At 52.9% G+C, this 16,626-nt stretch overlaps 4 protein-coding genes across 4 annotated transcripts; 1 reads left to right on the forward strand and 3 right to left on the reverse strand.

Annotated features, from left to right (window-relative positions):
- Positions 1–272: 272 nt before the first annotated feature.
- On the reverse strand, positions 273–2,548 carry sly1 (syntaxin-binding protein; the record flags this gene model as incomplete). Its single annotated transcript, XM_056939421.1, has 4 exons — positions 273–1,738; positions 1,789–2,171; positions 2,234–2,459; positions 2,524–2,548. 4 exons carry the CDS (start codon positions 2,546–2,548, stop codon positions 273–275), a joined length of 2,100 nt encoding a protein of 699 aa, XP_056803701.1.
- A 1,162-nt stretch (positions 2,549–3,710) lies between these two features.
- On the forward strand, positions 3,711–7,794 carry N7459_000237 (uncharacterized protein; the record flags this gene model as incomplete). Its single annotated transcript, XM_056939422.1, has 8 exons — positions 3,711–4,560; positions 4,611–5,115; positions 5,524–5,626; positions 5,686–6,209; positions 6,271–6,700; positions 6,749–6,970; positions 7,035–7,649; positions 7,708–7,794. The coding sequence occupies 8 exons, from the start codon at positions 3,711–3,713 to the stop codon at positions 7,792–7,794; spliced, it is 3,336 nt and encodes a 1,111-aa protein (XP_056803702.1).
- A 772-nt stretch (positions 7,795–8,566) lies between these two features.
- On the reverse strand, positions 8,567–10,836 carry N7459_000238 (fungal specific transcription factor domain-containing protein; the record flags this gene model as incomplete). Its single annotated transcript, XM_056939423.1, has 4 exons — positions 8,567–9,517; positions 9,677–9,949; positions 10,014–10,566; positions 10,745–10,836. The coding sequence occupies 4 exons, from the start codon at positions 10,834–10,836 to the stop codon at positions 8,567–8,569; spliced, it is 1,869 nt and encodes a 622-aa protein (XP_056803703.1).
- A 1,054-nt stretch (positions 10,837–11,890) lies between these two features.
- On the reverse strand, positions 11,891–16,325 carry N7459_000239 (DNA-directed RNA polymerase III core subunit RPO31; the record flags this gene model as incomplete). Its single annotated transcript, XM_056939424.1, has 2 exons — positions 11,891–16,142; positions 16,231–16,325. The coding sequence occupies 2 exons, from the start codon at positions 16,323–16,325 to the stop codon at positions 11,891–11,893; spliced, it is 4,347 nt and encodes a 1,448-aa protein (XP_056803704.1).
- Positions 16,326–16,626: the final 301 nt, after the last annotated feature.

Consider the following 16,626-nt stretch of genomic DNA (forward strand, 5'->3'; position numbering starts at 1 on the left):
TTAGGGCGGAGACATACATAGCTCGTGGCTGATGATTGGGTTCGGATGTCTGCATCCCTGTCTCTTCAAGATGGACATGTTCTAGCCAAAGGTCGGAAAAAACCTCTAGGCCAGCATAGGGAAATAGCTTTGAGATACTTCCGGCCCTCAAGATGCACGAAGGCCGATTGGGATGATGTGAACCTTTAAATTATAATATGTTTTACAACCATCGAATCTACCTGGTCGTATAGCACACTATCCGCCCGTCGTCAAGCCTCCAGCGTAAGGTTTTAGCTTTCCCGACCCAGCGGCGCCAACGAATCCGACAGGAATTCACTAGCATTCATCAAGTCTGTACTGCCGTAGACGACTCTGCGCCGCCCTCCAGGTGTACGATTGGCGGGTGCCGTCCCGTCAGCGCCAGGCTGGCCACTAGTTCGGTGCACCCAGTCCTGCAGGTTTCCGTATTCATCCATGCTTCCACCGCCGACTGTAAAGACGATCGCCTCGGTGAAGGCTTGGCGGCGTTGGCCGAATGTGGCGCCGGTACCGGGACCGGAGCTGCCGATGGCACCGGGTACCTGCTGGGTTCGTGATGCGGATGCCGGAGGCATCGCGCCACGAGCATTGGCGCTGCGGGGATCGAAGTAGAGGTAGTTTTCCGTTTTGGCGATGGCGGAGCTGGAAGCCGTGGCTGGGTCCATGATGGACTCCGTGATCTTGGTCACGGTCAGATCTTTGTTTGCAGGCAAGAAGTTCTTTACGCCGGAGATTAGCGAGTCGAAGTTGGCACCCAAAGCGCCTGAGGTGATGCGATCGGTGAGACGGTTGGAAAGTGACGAGAAACCGCGGAAAAGATCAGATGACTGCTGCTCTGGAGCTGCTGTTGTCATCATGGTCATTCGGGTGATCTCGCGAACTTGCCGCACGTAGGAAAGGGGTGTGATGTCAGTGACGCCGGCTTTGGTGAGCGCCTCTTCGAACTGGGTCATCTCGGTGCGGTTGAGTTCAGTTTCGGTACTGAGGAACCAGATCACGAAGAGTCGCAGCTTGTCCTGCGGGTTATTTCCCTTGGCGGGATCGTTGATCAGCTCCAGGAGCTGGGCCTTAGATTGCTTGATGATATTTTCCTCGAGCTCGAAAAAATTGTCCAGCTGTCGGTCCTTGATCCCCTTGAGCAAGGAAGTGGCGATATTCATGTGCATATCTAGAATGGCTTTACGTTCCCGCAACTCCGGGAGCAGCGTGATCGCGGCCTTGAGATGTTGCGCGGAGGCACTGGTATCATTCTGAAGATCCTCAATTGAAGAAGCACCAGTCTTCTTCGTAATCTCGTTGGCATCCTCCTTGTACCGTGTCAGCTCGGCATCGATATCTTCGGCGACCTGCGGGAATGGCGCCCCAGCATTCCTCTGCCAGAAGAAGTCGTTGCTATTCAAATCATAAGACTTCTTGCCACCCTTACTCGAGTCCTGCTCGTCCGCATCCAGGGTGATCCGGTTCAAGCGCATCTGAAGTACATCCTGAACCAGTGACTGGTATGTCCACGAGTGCGAGAGCATGGGCACCAGGTCGACGTTTCGGTCCATAATGATCAATACGGGGCGAGTCGAGGGAACTCCCGGGAGGGCTCGTTGATTGCCCGAGAAGAGGTTGTCCTTGGAGTTGAGGATGTGATCACGGAGTTTGCGATCTAGCTTTGTGGCAATCAATTCCGCCGCACCACCCTTGGGGCATCGAATGATGGGAATCGAACCTATTCCGTCAGTTCCGATGAACCACTGGCCTCGGGAAGTAGACTCTTACCCATTGTCACGCTCACACTAAAGAGACCGCTGACCACCTGATTGACGATTGTATCCAGATCTTCGTCACTCGTCTTCGGGCTGTTGATCTTGTAGTATGCATCGTTTCCAAGACCCAAGCTGAACAGATCCGGCTCCGCGACTATAAAGTTGAGATATTGGTCGAAGACCTGAGCGACGCTTTCTGATGCGCCGGAGGTAGCTATTTGAGAAGCAAAGTCCTCCAGAAGCGGCCGAGGAACGGAGGACAGAAAGTTGACGTAGGCCGGGGAGTAGAGGCCATGGGAAAGGTCGCGCGTGATCGCTTGGATATTAGAGGCGGTGGGCTCGACGAGATAGACAACGGGGACATCGGGAATGGGGTATCGCTGCGAGTTGATGTTTCTGGCATTGTCAGTGATGGAGGATTCCCTGAAGTGCGAGGGGCTCAGGGCCAGGGGCAATACAGGTGAATGGTGATCCCCCACGCTCGGAGGTCATTGACTCGCAGTACACTACTGATGACATCCCTGCCCATCGAATCGAAAACCAGGACTTTCCAGATTGGGTCACCATCTTCATTTAAGATCGGGGTAGACTGGGAGATGAGGCCGCTGTGACCAGACGGGTCATGAGAGGCGTCGTCTGCGGGGCGCGGGTCATGGTTAAGGTTGAGGAGCTTTTGGATTGATGCTGTATGCCTTGTCAGTGTCCTGCCACAATCACCTCGGATGATCTCATATCGTGCACTACCTACCGACCTGACGGTCTCGGAGGGACATTGGATGCGCCATGGTAGCGCGGGCACCACGGGCGAAGCTGGGGACACACTCTCAGCGGCGGATTGGCCTCAGCTCATGGAAACTGGGCAGGGAGGGCCACAAGGGGCAGATTGGCGGAATTGGCGGAATGGATGCGCTCACCCTGTTTAATTCTCCCACTGTTGACAGCTTCCCACTCCACCTGGCCGGACGGAGATGTGGCTGACGGAAGCGCGTGCAAACCATACAAACGTGCCTGCCCATCACATGTCACATTGGTGGAGATCGGGGCTGTAACGAGAATACTGTAATTTGATTCCCCTTCCGCCAATCACACTCGACCTTTGGTGAACAAGACCGTCTGGGACTTTACCACGAACGGCGCTACATCACATCTTTCCCCCTTCCACCTCAACTCTCTTCCTCCACCTTCCACCACTCCCCCCGTTACCCCTTCCCCCCCATCCTTTCTTCGTAAAGCGAATGGCTACGATGCTAGCGTGGCTCTTTGGATAAGAGCCTCTCTCTTCTCTATCTCCAGGGTGATCCTGAGGCATAAAGAGCAGAGCAAGGAGAGTGCAAGCCGGGACACTTGAGCACTTGAAGCAGAAGTCTGGGTCACAAAATACAAGTTCAGGAGGTCCGCGGGCACAGACTGCACCAACCCAGGTGATCCTAAGCGATCAGAATCCTGGCGGTACTTTTTTCTACGGTGTATTCGCAAGAGATTGGGCATTCGTCAGTTGACACTTAAGGGGCCCCCAAATCCCCAAGTCGTGAAGAACAACGCGCTCGCAGCTGGGGCGCCTGAGGCAGCCATATACCGTCTGCAGATTCTCTGCTCAATTCTTCTTGTTCCTTCTCTCTTGTCTTCTCTTAAACAAGGTATGGGGATCACTCAAACCGCATCTCTCAATTACACTCTAGCTGTATCGCCTCGTTGCTGGATTCTGTTCTCATCGGTGATTTTTTTTAGTATTGACTTGCAGCTCCAGCCAGTTGTGCCGCGCCCATTCGCAGCCAATCAGATCTCGCACGACGCTCCCCGGCCCCGCACCTGACCTCGGTCGAATCCTGCCCCGAAATCCGAACTGGAATAGGAAGGCGGTGGATTACGCTGAATACACGTGATATCGGAAGTGAGGACAGTAGCATAAAGCCATCCATTATTTGTTGATGCGTGATGGAGCGGTCATCGGCGCAGAACCCCATGTCGGGACTGCCCCATGCTGCTGCATCGCAGGGGTCATTTCCAGACTACTGGAATGGGCTTGATCCCCTCTATCCCGACAGTCAACTGCAATCCCAACCACAGCATCCACCGCAGGATCCATCCTCTCAGCAATCACTATTAAGCGGAGGAGGAATTGTCTGGGACCATTCTGTGTTCCAGCAACAGCCGCAGCAGTCTCAAGGTCACTTGCCAACACATTCAGATCAAAGTCATGCGGTGTACAGCAATTCGATTCCACAGTCTTGGCAGTCGAATCCGCTGCAGAACCCTCTGGAGCCCCCAGGCCGCGGCTATGCGGTCCCTTCACAGTACCAGTCACATCAGCATGTGCCTCCATATCAACAAAGTCAGTTGACCCTCGATTCGAGGTCACTCGCTGCATCCGAGAGCTCTGCGTTTCCTTCATACGGCTACCAGCCAAATCTCTATCATCACCAGCCGCTTCCTGTCCAAGATCCATTCCCGGAACGACCCACTCAACAACACCATCAGTCTGCTATTCCTCAGTACTCTATACCCTCGAGCTACCCGGCTGAATTACTGCGTAACACCATTGATCTCAACAACGACTTCTCCCAGTCCGATCCATCGCATCATCAGACCATTGACCCTCAATTTCTGAATTCCGGCTTACAATCAGCGAGCCAGCAGCAGTCTCATATTCAGAACAGCTTTCTGTACGGAAATCCTGCCAACCCCAACTTCGATCGACCCGAAGGGCGGGCATTCAATTATTTTCAGAATGATATCTCAGTTCAGCCTCCCTTGGGTGCTGCGATCAATCCGGCTTTCCAAGTTGGTGAGTGGTGTCCTCTCCGCAGTTGTTAATTCTTGTACTGACCCAAGTAGGCGGGTCTGTTCCAAAAATAAGCGGGCTTTCTGTACCTCAAGTGGTCATCCCGGCACCGAAGAAGCTTGCGGCTAAAAAGCCGCCCCGAGCAAAAAAGGCCGCGACAAAAGGGCCAAAGAAGTCTCAGTCGCAGTCGGGAAGTGACAGCTCTGATGGTTCGGACCTGGAAATCGAAGCTCCTCCCGAACCTTCCCCTATTCCTCCCGTCCGCCCGAGCGAGCCCGTCGCAGCTGCTGAATATGATACTCTGCAAGCTGTGTGGTCTCCCCGCAATAAATGGCCCACGGCAGATAATATCAAGAGTGCCCTGGTAGCCTTCAAGGACGTCATTAGAACCCTGCGGGATTCTTGGAAAGACCAAGTTACAGCAATGAAGCTGGCCGAAAACCAAGGTGATAACAGCAAAGCCGCCAAATTAAAAGAACAAGTGGCTCTCCAGCGCCGTGTTATGGAGAAAATCATGACCACCACTCTGAGCATGGGCCACTCCATGATTGTTGAGAAGTATGCTTCCCCCTTCCTAACCCCCCGCCTGCTCCCTGGACGTGGTTTTTCTGGCCATAGAAGCGTGGAACAAATGGAGTGCATCACTTGCGTAATCCGTTTATTGTGGACGTGGATTATGTTACCATTGATCTGGCTAGAGTTAAGGTCTTTCTTCCTATATTCCGGTACCAAATACTTTGATGAATGGATGGCATCGGATCAAAATGGGAAGGCAAGACCCGAACCAGCCTCAAGGTGTCAAGATATATCTACCAGGCGAGCTGCGGGAAGCAGTTCATGAAACCTGGAGAGGTCCCTTTTCACATAAAATGGGCACCTCGCGTTGTCTCCATGAGCGCTCCTACAATATAGCAACTTCATTGCCTTCTTGTCAATCTTGTTTACTAATGATCGTTTTTTGTGTAGGCTGGGTGAACATCCCATGGCGCTCTCGGCCATCTATTCTTTCTTGGCCGACCGTTTCCAGGCGGCTGACTTTGAAGGGTCTCTGACCATCAATATACTCAAGGTAAGCCCTGCCTGTCTCTCGCACTAACCCCCGTGAAAGACCCCACTAACGTGTCTCAGCTCCTGGAGCGTTTCCTGACCGTAGATGAAGAGATGCTGCAGAAGACAAACCTCACTAAGCTCCTCCCCCGTTTCATTAAGAAAGGCGGACAGTCCAGCAAGGATCTCGCTCAGAAAATCCTGGACAATGGGGCTGCATCCACCAAACGCAAGCAAAACACAGCCAAGTCGGGCAAAGAGGACACATCTGCCAAAGGTTTAGCCAACGAATCGCCATCAGGTGACTTGGCTGGATCCAAACGTCCGCGAGAAGGCGAGACCAACTCCCATCCTGCCAAGAAGATGGTGGTTACTTCAAACCCCAAGGACCCCAGCAGGCCTGCTACTGCAACCAATGGCCCAGCCAAACGTACGGCCGATGGCACCCAGAATGGCAAACCTGTTGCCGCCGCAGCCCCTCGTCCGAGACCCAACATTGTCCCGCCCAAGCCCACAAGTCTCTTTGGCAGCCTGAGCTCCGCGTCGAAGCGTCCAGGGACCACCAATGCTGAGAGGGCGGCAGCGGCAGCAGCTGCAAAGCCCACGTATGTACCACTTCTTCATCTCCGTTGTTTGCGAATTCTAACGATCCTAAATTCTATACAGACCAAATGCGGAAAAGAAAGAAAAACCCGTGGCACCGCCTCCTCCTAAACCCTCATTTTCTTTCGGTGATCTTATGGCCGATCTCAGTAAACCAAAGGAACCCGTGGCTTCCAAGCCAACCGAGGAGAAATCCCCCGAGACAGAAGAAGAGCGCCAGAGACGCCTGCGGAAGGAGTCACGGCGCAAGCTGCGTGTCAGTTGGAAACCGGATGACTCTCTCACGGAAGTGCGCCTGTTTACGCACGACCCCGAAGAAGAGCTAGGCCCCGGAGATGGGTCCCTACGTGGCGCGGGCGACGTCAAAGGAGAGGGTAGTGTCTTGAAACTGCATAAAGACCTGGAGGAGCTCGAGGAGGATGATTTGGGTGGCATTCGAGAGACCGTTTTCCAAGCTTACAACGGACCTTCCGGTGAGTCGCTCTTTCCCTGCGTGTGTTTGGAGCTAGATAGCTGACCCATAACAGAAGTCATCATCGAGTCTGAGGAGATGAAGGGGGCAAATTACATCAAACGGGGCGGTAACCAGCAACCCACGAGCCCAGAAAAAGAAGCCCAGGATCACCGCGAATCCACGACACTCATGGTATTTTATACTTCCCCGGCCGATGTTCCCTCGTCGCCCAAAGAACCCCCTATTCCCGATCCAGACGAGGCAGTCCCTGATGAGGTCCCCTTCGGAGAAATACCGGATCATATCAAAGTATGTCACCACCTGCATTCATCTGAGCCTAACCAGAGCATTGCTAACAACGCTGCGACCACAGGCTCGTCAGGAACGTTACCTCGCCTACGCCAATCCTAAACCTGCTGTGGTAGCCCCGCAGACACAGCCCCAGTCACAGGCGAATACAGCCGGTGGTGGCTTCGACATCTCCAACTTGCTCAAACTGATACAGGCTGGAACTCAACAACAACAGTCGACGCCGCCGCCACCACCTGTCCAACAGGCTCCCTCGCAGGCGCCGGTCTCCGACCTGGAGCGGACAATCAACATGTTTCGCCAGCAACAAGCTACTCAGGTCCCTCAGGCTCCCCAGGTTCCCCAGGTCCCTCCGGTTCCTCAGATTCCAGCAAGTCAGCCACCTGCATCCGGTGTTGATTTTCAGGGTATCCTGAATGTCATGAAGCAAATGCAACAGCCAACAGCCATGCCCCAGCCCCAACAGACTCAATCGGCACTGGCACCAAACCTCGGTGCAATTTTTTCGCAGTTCACTGGACAGAACCAGCAGGATGCCGCTCCTCAGACCTCGCAGCAAGGCTACACCTACGAAGACCCAGAGCGGAAGCGCATGCGCGAGGGCGGCCCCAGCGAGAACCAGTATGACAGTAGTTCATACACTCGCCAGAAGCGGACCAAGGCCAATGATGCCAAACCTGTAAGTACAGACATAATTGGCATACTGTCAAAAGTCACATTGCTAACTCCCAGAACAGTACAAGTTTGGATTGGTTCCTTGTAGGTTCTGGGCCGAAGGGAAGTGCAGAAAAGGCGACAACTGCACCTTCCGCCACGATTCATAGATACCGTCTACTCCTGCTCATTGCCTGGATGTTTCAACAGATACCCTTCATCATACGTTTATGTGCTTCGCATCCGGTTTTCCATTTTTCCGCATTCACCCGCCGCTTCTTGTATTCTCTTTATTCTAAATCCCCTCTTGTGTCGATGCATTTGCACCTAGGGATATCTCTAGCGGATGTTTCCACGGCGTTCATCGCACTTGTACGTTTCATGGTTCTGTGAAGCGCGGTTGGGAAGACTTTTTTCATTGATTCTCGAGGCTCGAGGCCTAGTTTCTACGCATGCATGGTCCTGGAAAGGGCAAAGGCGTTTTCCCCCATTCGGACTTGTCTCGTCTTCTGTGCTTGCTGCTGGTTTTTCCCCTCGCTTTCCTACCTGGACGCAATTTAGCAGGGGGCCTGCAGCGCTTGGAGATCATCTTACGGCGCATGCTTGCTTGGTGGAAATGGGGACAAAGTGTACATTACATAGTATCTTTCAAATGGACGTTCGATGCCTCCATATCTCCCATTCATCCATTCACATAAGCTCGACATTGTCTATTCGCATCAGTGATTTATTGACATACATTCGGAGTTGCTATTTGGGGCTTTGATTGTCCTAGCGCATCCTAGACTGCCCCAGAAGTCGTTCGGAGCGCAATACGGCAAGGTTACCTTACCACCCCATAATGACGAGTGATGAGTTTGCTCTCCTCGAAGAGTATTCAAGATGGATGAAAAATGTAAGATACACATTATCCCCAAGTACCTCAAAAAGAAAACCATTCAATCAGGCCGAATACAGCTCAGGCCTGACTCCAGCTAATAAACAAGTCCCCTGATACATTCTCTCAAGCGTAGCCCGCATAATATCAAGGTCAATCGATTCCCTCGACCAAAGTCGCAGCGTCTTGATCGACAATCGAATGAGCGCAGGCCAGTTCTGCGGCGGACAAAGCACCCACTCACCACTCCTCCCGGTGCCATGCACCTGGCTCAGCACTGCGGCGATGATCTGAATCGCCGCGCCGAAGGTGCACCGCATGCTATTCCAGATCCACTCGTGGCGGAAGTGGTACCACAGATTCGGGATCAGCTTCGCGCAGTTGTCGATGGCTTTCTGGGCTTGCTGGAATACTTCCCGCGTGAGCTCGGTGTTGTGGTGGATGTAGCTCGGGAGAGATTGGTAGTGCACTGCTAGGTAGATTACAGGTCGGTAGATCTTCTCGAGGCAGATGCGCAGACGGCCCCGGAGGAAGAATTCAAGGTCTTGGTTTTCTGCTGTTGGAGATGGGAGGCCGCTCAGAGACATTTCATACCTGTGGCTTGGGTAAGTGGATGCATCCATGAAGTTTATTTGGTTGTTTCGGGAAGCACGGGGGACAGAATTTGGGATCGAATTGAAGAATAGGGTTGCATACCATGAATAAATCACTTTAACTGCCGCGGCACTTCTTTCCACAACACCGTTGACGTTGTTCAACCACCCCGCCTCACCATGTCGCCACATATCAATGAGCATGTCGTTTACTGTGCGGCGGTTGCATATAGAGCCGATATAGAATCTCCACCCCTTTTCCTCGTCCGTGCCACTGAATTCACCCTGATACTTGATGAATGTTCCATTTTGTTCTTCAATACTTTCTGGCGAGGCGGACGCAGTCTTCGGAAACGTGGGAAATGGGTCTGAGTACCCCAGGCTTTCAAGGCCGCTACTCCACAGGGGAAGCTCACTTTGCATCTCACTATTGGATCCCGTTAGTATGTGACTTGCGGGATTGACGCATCGCTTTGAAACTCACTGCTCCGCTTGGATACACGACCAGTACAACCGTGATTCCAAGTTATGGTAATTGACGTCTGCCCTCCACTGGTCTCTGCACAGAGACCGCAGCCGTACTTCCAATCGGCACGATGCCTGCTGGAAACAGAACCAGGCCTGTAGAGGGCGCATGGCATGTCGATGATAAAACCCCGCCAGCAGGAAGCACTGGATATCTGTTGGAGACGTATGTAATGACCCGAAGCGTTGTTTTGCAGCATGAAAGTATGCTTCTGCAAGCTCGATACTAGCGTCCGATGGAGGCGGTGCCTGGATCCGATCTAGATCCTCGGGAACTTCTCCCAGCGGCACAAACGTGGACGTACAGCACGCTAAAGCGCATGCCAGGAGCTACTAGCGCGATCAGTCCGCGAATCCCAGAAAGTCAAATCTGCATGAGACAGTAGCAACGCACCACTTGACACGATGGGCCATCCCACCCTAGGCCTTGCACTGTAACCTCGCGGGCGTAACGCTCGAGCTTCTCTATATCGACTACGGGGTTTCTCCGGTGTACCAGTCGGAGGTATTTCCGGCATAGGTGTTGGATATCGTCCAGCAGTGGGCCGATGCCCATTTGTCGGGGAGACGACACGTTTGGTTGTGGCTGATTGTCTAGCGAATCGAGCAAGAAGGACCGGATATGTTTCTCTGCGTCGGTGATGACCTTATTGTAAATCGGCCAGCGGAGCATGTACTCGGGCGAATTGGCCGCGTACAGGGCCAGCGGATCGTGTTCGCACGCTCGATCCTCAACACTAGGGCTATTGGCGTGTGGATTGAGATTGCTCCCCGAAAACACATCTGTTAAGGGTGTGGAGTGCTGCATCGACAGCTCGAAAAACGAGCCCTTGAGCGAGCGTCCCGAGGAGATGGTTGACCCATTTTCGGATTTGATATCCTCCAGCAACGAGGCAATATGCCCCAACCGCTGGAGAATCTCATGGTTGGCGGTCTCGAGGTTAGCTCTGCAGGAAGGAATAGTTTCAGTTGCACGGCCCTGCTGCTGTCAAGGGCTGATTTAGATGTTAGAGCGAAGGGGAAGTAGCCACGACTTACTGTGACGGCCGTGGTGACGTTTCGGGATAGATACACTCAACCCCCTGCAGCGCGCAGTAGCTACAGACAGGTCTTGTATTGTCGCACCGGGTTTTGCGTAGGCGGCAGGTTTGACAGGCTGTCGGCGCCCGTGTCCGACTCTCGCGTTTCCTTCCGAATCTCGAGTCGGCGAAGTCCATCACGCTCTAGTCTCAACGGTTGCCCTTTGAGGAAGCCCAGGATACCATCCGGGGAGCATCGGGGAGACCGAGAGAGGGATTCGAAGAGATCAAATGTGACCCACGGACGAGGCGGCGTACTTAGAAAGGGGGACACACAGGCCGTACCTACGCAATGGCCGTCCGCTAGAACAGATATGGAGAATCCCTGAAACAAAGAACGACAGCGGTGACCGGTTTTTTGGCTGGTCGACTAGCCGGGGTGTGGCGTTGGCCGGATGGGGTTGGAAGTCAAGCCCTGGACAAAGAAATCGAGGGCCGATGCTGACGGTTTCAACCGCCCCTCATGGCTGAGCTGGGGTCGCGGGCTCTCTGATTGGAGTGCGCTGATGGGCTTTGATCACCACCGACAAGGGTGTTGGTATTCGCTCCCCGGACGGCGGGGAGGTTGTGGTTTCGGAAATCTGTGTCGCTTCATTGAAGAGACTTGGCCAATCAATGGGGATTCCTCCACCCTTGGGGCTGCCTGCTGTGCTCACTTTCATGCGGATCGGCGAATGGGCTGTCGTGGCCCAACGTGTGTCCAGGGATGTGTAGTTGGGAAGTGGGAGATGCTCGTCATCCGCGTCGGGTTCCGGGACGCCCCGGGTTGTCAAGCCCAACCACTGTGCCCGGAGTGTCTAAAAGATATATATCTACTAGAGTCGCGGTGGTCGGTCATTCAAAGATAAGCCATGCAGAAGTCCCTGCCGAGCAGTGGGATGTGCTGTTTATACCATGCCTGGAAAGATAAATGAGGACCTTAATGGGGCATTACTGCGGATGGCAAGCCCTAAAGAGCAGATGTACAAGAACATTCGGGATCGCAGAGACCATATTGGTCCATTCCAGGTCGTCACTATCGCTAACGTGCATGAACCAGTTGCCAAACGGCTCTGGTGAGGTACATATACAAAGGCATGCCCGCAAATTGCAACGGGGCAGCAAATGATCACACTCCAACGCCGAGAGAAATGCGGAGGTTGGGACGTCAACGAAGGAAAGGAGAAAGAAACCTTGGAAAGCCAGGCAATGACTATCGAACCCGTTTCTTGCCTCTCTTCACCAGGGGTGCCTCGCACAGCTCAGTCCAGGAGTCCTCGAAAACGGTCTTCCGGGGACCGATCTGGCCTTGATAGAAGTTCAACTTGCGGACCACCTCCATAGCACCCGTGCCCAGACCCATCGTCTTGCCCATAATAATACATTCGGAAACACCTTCAATCAGATCAGTACGGCCCGCACCACCGGCGTCAAAGAGGTGATCAGCCGTCTTCTCGAACGAAGCAAGCTGGAGAACCGAGTCTCGCATCTTGGCCAGACCGAACCGGGTGATACCCAGGACTTCCCCCTTGTACGTCATCACGTCTGCAAGGAGCTGCATGTGGCGAGGATCGATGTCCATGTCCTTCATGACTTCACTGATTTCGGTGATAATTGTTCGGCGTGCCGCTTCGATGCCAAGAACATCACGAGCTTCCATGACGTTGTTGGTCTTGGTGTGGAGGCCATCCACACCTACCGTAGTCATACACTCCCGCAGGCCATAACCTTCCACCAGCAATGTGTTGTTGGTGGAGGTCTCATCCGTTCGAATGATAGCTCGCGCGGCGTGGGGGTGCCCAAGAATCTGGATATTGGGCAGTATACGCTTCAGATGCTTCAGACGTAAGAAAGGATCGAGACTAGTGGCTGCGATCTCAGTCTTGGACAATGAAGCCTTGGAAGCCGGGTCTAGCGAGACATAAAGTCTGATGGAGCTTTTGCCGGCTTTGAATTTGAGATCGTCGCCCTTGAACCGTTTGTGATTTTTGATGGCCTCCACGATCTTGTGAGTATTGAGATCCAGCTGCAAATTCTCAATGGTTTGGAGGTTGATTTTGACGGTGATGTAAGCCACACTCCCCGTCCAGTACTCTGTGATCGACCGCATCACGTCTCGAAGGTACGTTTTTTCAATGCGACCCTTCACAATGCGAGCAACGGGGACCTTGGTCTTTTCAACTAGCTCACAGGAGATGACAGGAGTACTGATCTCCTTCGAAGCGTTGATGATTTCCTTGATACGAGGTACACCCTGAGTGATACTCATACCAGCGACACCAGCAAAGTGGAAAGTCTTCAAAGTCATTTGAGTACCTGGTTCACCGATAGACTGGGCACCAACAGCACCCACGGCGTGACCTGGCTCCACCTGAGCTTTCTTGTATTTCATCAGGCAAGCAGTGATGAAAGCACGAAGCGTGGTCTCAGTCAGCTTGCCGGTATGGTCTAAGCCCTTCCGGCTTCGTTCATCGGCCGGGTCAAAATCACCACCCCGTGAGATCAACTTGTCGGCCCTGTTCTCAACATACTGCTGGATTGAGTCGAGGAAGTCACGGGCACTCTCGAACTGGTCGACTCCATGATCGCTTCGATCCATGTAGCCGAGTTCATTGCCTATCAAATCCTTTCGCACCAACTTGGCACGCTCTTTTCCAAGCATCTCCTCGCAGACCTCCATAATCTCAGCAGGCAACAAGCTCCGCTCATCATTATTATATGTAGTCGACTCGGAGTGGATGAAAGTTCGGTCGAAATGGACAGGCTTGGCTTTGCCTTCCATATCCACAGGATCCAGCTTGTCATCACCGTACTGGAACTGCACGATGGATGCAGACGAATTCCGCACAGTATCATCGTACATAGTGGACAGATCTTCAAGCGATTTCATCAACCGACGAGACATGTAACCGGTTTCGGCAGTCTTGACGGCGGTATCAACCAGACCTTCACGACCAGACATGGCGTGGAAAATGAACTCAGTAGGCTCCAGACCCGAGAAGAAACTGTTGCGAACGAAACCTTTGGAAGGAGGCTGGCGTGCATTCTTGGGGAAATGAGGAAGAGTACGATCCTGGAAGCCGTCCTGCACACGCTGACCACCGATAATCTGCTGACCCACAAGCGCAACCATCTGAGACACGTTGATGCTAGAACCTTTGGATCCGGATGTAGCCATGATTAGGGGTGAGTTGTACTTGCTGAGCTGTGCAATGCATTCATCACCGGCTTGCTGACGAACCTTGCTGAGAATACCGGACAGCTGGTTTTCCATCGTTTGCAACTCGTCGCAGCCAGGGTACTTCTCCAAAGTACCGGCTTTGTACTGGGCAATGACTTCGTCACACTTGGCATAAGCTGTCTCCACCAGATCGTTCTTGGACTGAATAAGCCTCTCACTGGGGTAAACGTCGGTGATACCGATCGAGAAGCCCATGTTTGTGAACCATCGCGCAGAAAGTTTGGACAAGCGATTCATGCCCTCAGCTGCCGCAGCAGGACCGTAATCACGGAGCATAATGTAAAAAACATTGTCCTTCTTTCCGGAACCGATGGTGGATTTATCCATGACACCACACATGACCTCCGAATTGCGAATGACCAGCCAGCCATCATTAGGATCGAGGTCCCTCGGCCGACCGTCCTTCGGTTGCTTGAATTCACGGCATGCAGCATCAAGGTTCACCAGCACAGGGTCGTCATTGTTAGGGCGCATCAAGATATTGAAGACTTGCTTGCCGGTCCAGAGCATCTGTGGCTTGAGAACGGAAGGAGGGGGAAGATCGAAGCGCGTTTCCGGTCCCAGCATGTAAAGACAAATCTGACAGAACGAGCGGCGGTCATAGAAGTTGTCTTTGCTGCTAAGCAGATAGGCGGCAGAAATGAAATCTTGAATAGCAGAAATGATGGGTTCACCGTTTTTGGGTGTGGCCAAGTTGTTCTTGACACCCATCAACTCCATCGCTTCCGCTCTGGCTTCTTCTGTTTGTGGGACATGCAAATTCATCTCATCTCCATCGAAATCGGCGTTGTAAGGATTGCAAACACACTCATTGAGTCGGAATGTGCGATGCGGTCGGACCCGAGCAAAATGGGACAGGATACTAAGTTTGTGAAGGGAGGGCTGTCGGTTGAATAGAACAATATCACCGTCCTCAATATGACGTTCAACAACATCACCCTCTTGGAGCCCATTCGCAATGTGTTTCAAGTTACCGTACTTGAGCATTGTCTTGAAGTCAGAGCCCTTCTTCACGAGGTAGTTCGCTCCAGGCCATTTCTTGCTGCCATTTCGCACTCTTTGTTGCAGCTTTTCCTTGTTGTATCTGGTGACCGCCTCTGGGTAAGTCATGTTCATGGCGACCAATTCTGGGACTGCGACTTCATCAACCCTCAGGTTCGGATCGGGAGAAATGACCGTTCGACCGGAGAAGTCGACACGCTTGCCAGACAGATTACCACGGAAACGACCTTGCTTTCCCTTGAGTCGCTGGACAAATCCTCGGATGGGTTTTCCAAGATCCGCCTTGTTGAGGCCGGGCACATCACTGTTGATGTAGACAGCGATTTGAAGTTGCATGTAGTCCCAGCATTCCATGATGGTCTGAACAGGAGCACCCTTGAGTAATGCGTTCTTCAGATTGATATTGCTTTGAACAATATCACCCAGCTTCGCAGTCAGGTCATCTTCCGTCGATGCAGCATCTTGGCCGACAGACGGTCGAATACAGACTGGGGGAGCCGGAATGAATTGCCAAAGAAACATTTCCGGGCGCGCCTCTTTCGGATCGAGACCTAAAAGTTCACAATCACTATTGGAGATTTTCTTAAACAGCTTAAGCACCCGCAGGGCATTCATATCGTCTTGCGCTTTCTTGAAGTGTTTCTCCACATCTGGGTTCGAGTTCCGCGCTTCGCTGAAGGAATCGTCGAAGACCTGCTTGCTCAGTGGAGGCTGTTTTTTGATGGAAGTCGAGGCATTGAAAGCGCGGAATTTGTCATGGGTGATCTTTAAGGCACTCGAGCCAACCTTCTTTACCACGCCATTCACTGCAAGACAACGCTCACATTCTCTGGTCTTTCGGCAGCGCTCGTTGATGCGCTTCGCAATCTGCATTCGTCGTAGATTATCCAGTCCTGGGCGACGCATTTCACGCAGAAAAGCGCGGCGCTCCTGTTCAGGGAGTAGGATGTGCGAGCATTCCTTGCAAATTTCCTGAAGTATCGTGATGACGCGCTTGAAGTAGCCGACGTGGAAAGCCGGCAAAACCAGCCTTACATGGCCGAAGTGACCATTACATTCCTTCAAGTGGTGACCGCAAGTCTGACAAGTGGCGGTCTTGTTCGAAATACCCATGCGCGCGTCAAGAGGGCCGTGGGCTACAACCGCTCGGTCATGCTCGAGGTCGAAAAATTTTCGGTCGGAGACTTCCACGACAGCTTGGCCAACGATATCATCGTTTGTCCTGGGGTGATGAAGAAACCTCCGTTAGTGAACGTGTCTCGCGCAAACGCACTCCAGCTTAACTTCCGAGGCAGAACAGGTGCCCATACAGTACGCCAAACTTCAGTTCCTTGATGACTTTGGGAACACGATCAATGACCTGGGCCTTGCCCAGATCAATCTGTGCACCTTCCGAAGGCTGCATCACGCCGTCGTCAAGGGCAGAACATGGCAGGGTGACTCAGGTTGGGTTGATCGTCACGGGCGGCTCTCAACCGTAACCACCGGCTTTTGGGATCAGAGAGTGAAAGGAGCTCAGAGACTTGGTCTCTGAATGTGCACAAGTAGCAGCACAACCAGAATACCCTGGTTAGACACGACGTGGGAGGGAATGGCGATGCGAGGGAGAATAAGAGCAAAGAAGCATCGCGGGGTTGGCCACGAACTTTTTGCGTTTTTCTGCCGGCGGAGCTCTGACCGCCCGATACAGCTCTACTATACAATCC

Source organism: Penicillium hispanicum (assembly GCF_028827665.1).
Source record: "Penicillium hispanicum strain IBT 35686 chromosome Unknown utg000001l_segment0_segment0, whole genome shotgun sequence".
Lineage (NCBI taxonomy): Eukaryota > Fungi > Ascomycota > Eurotiomycetes > Eurotiales > Aspergillaceae > Penicillium > Penicillium hispanicum.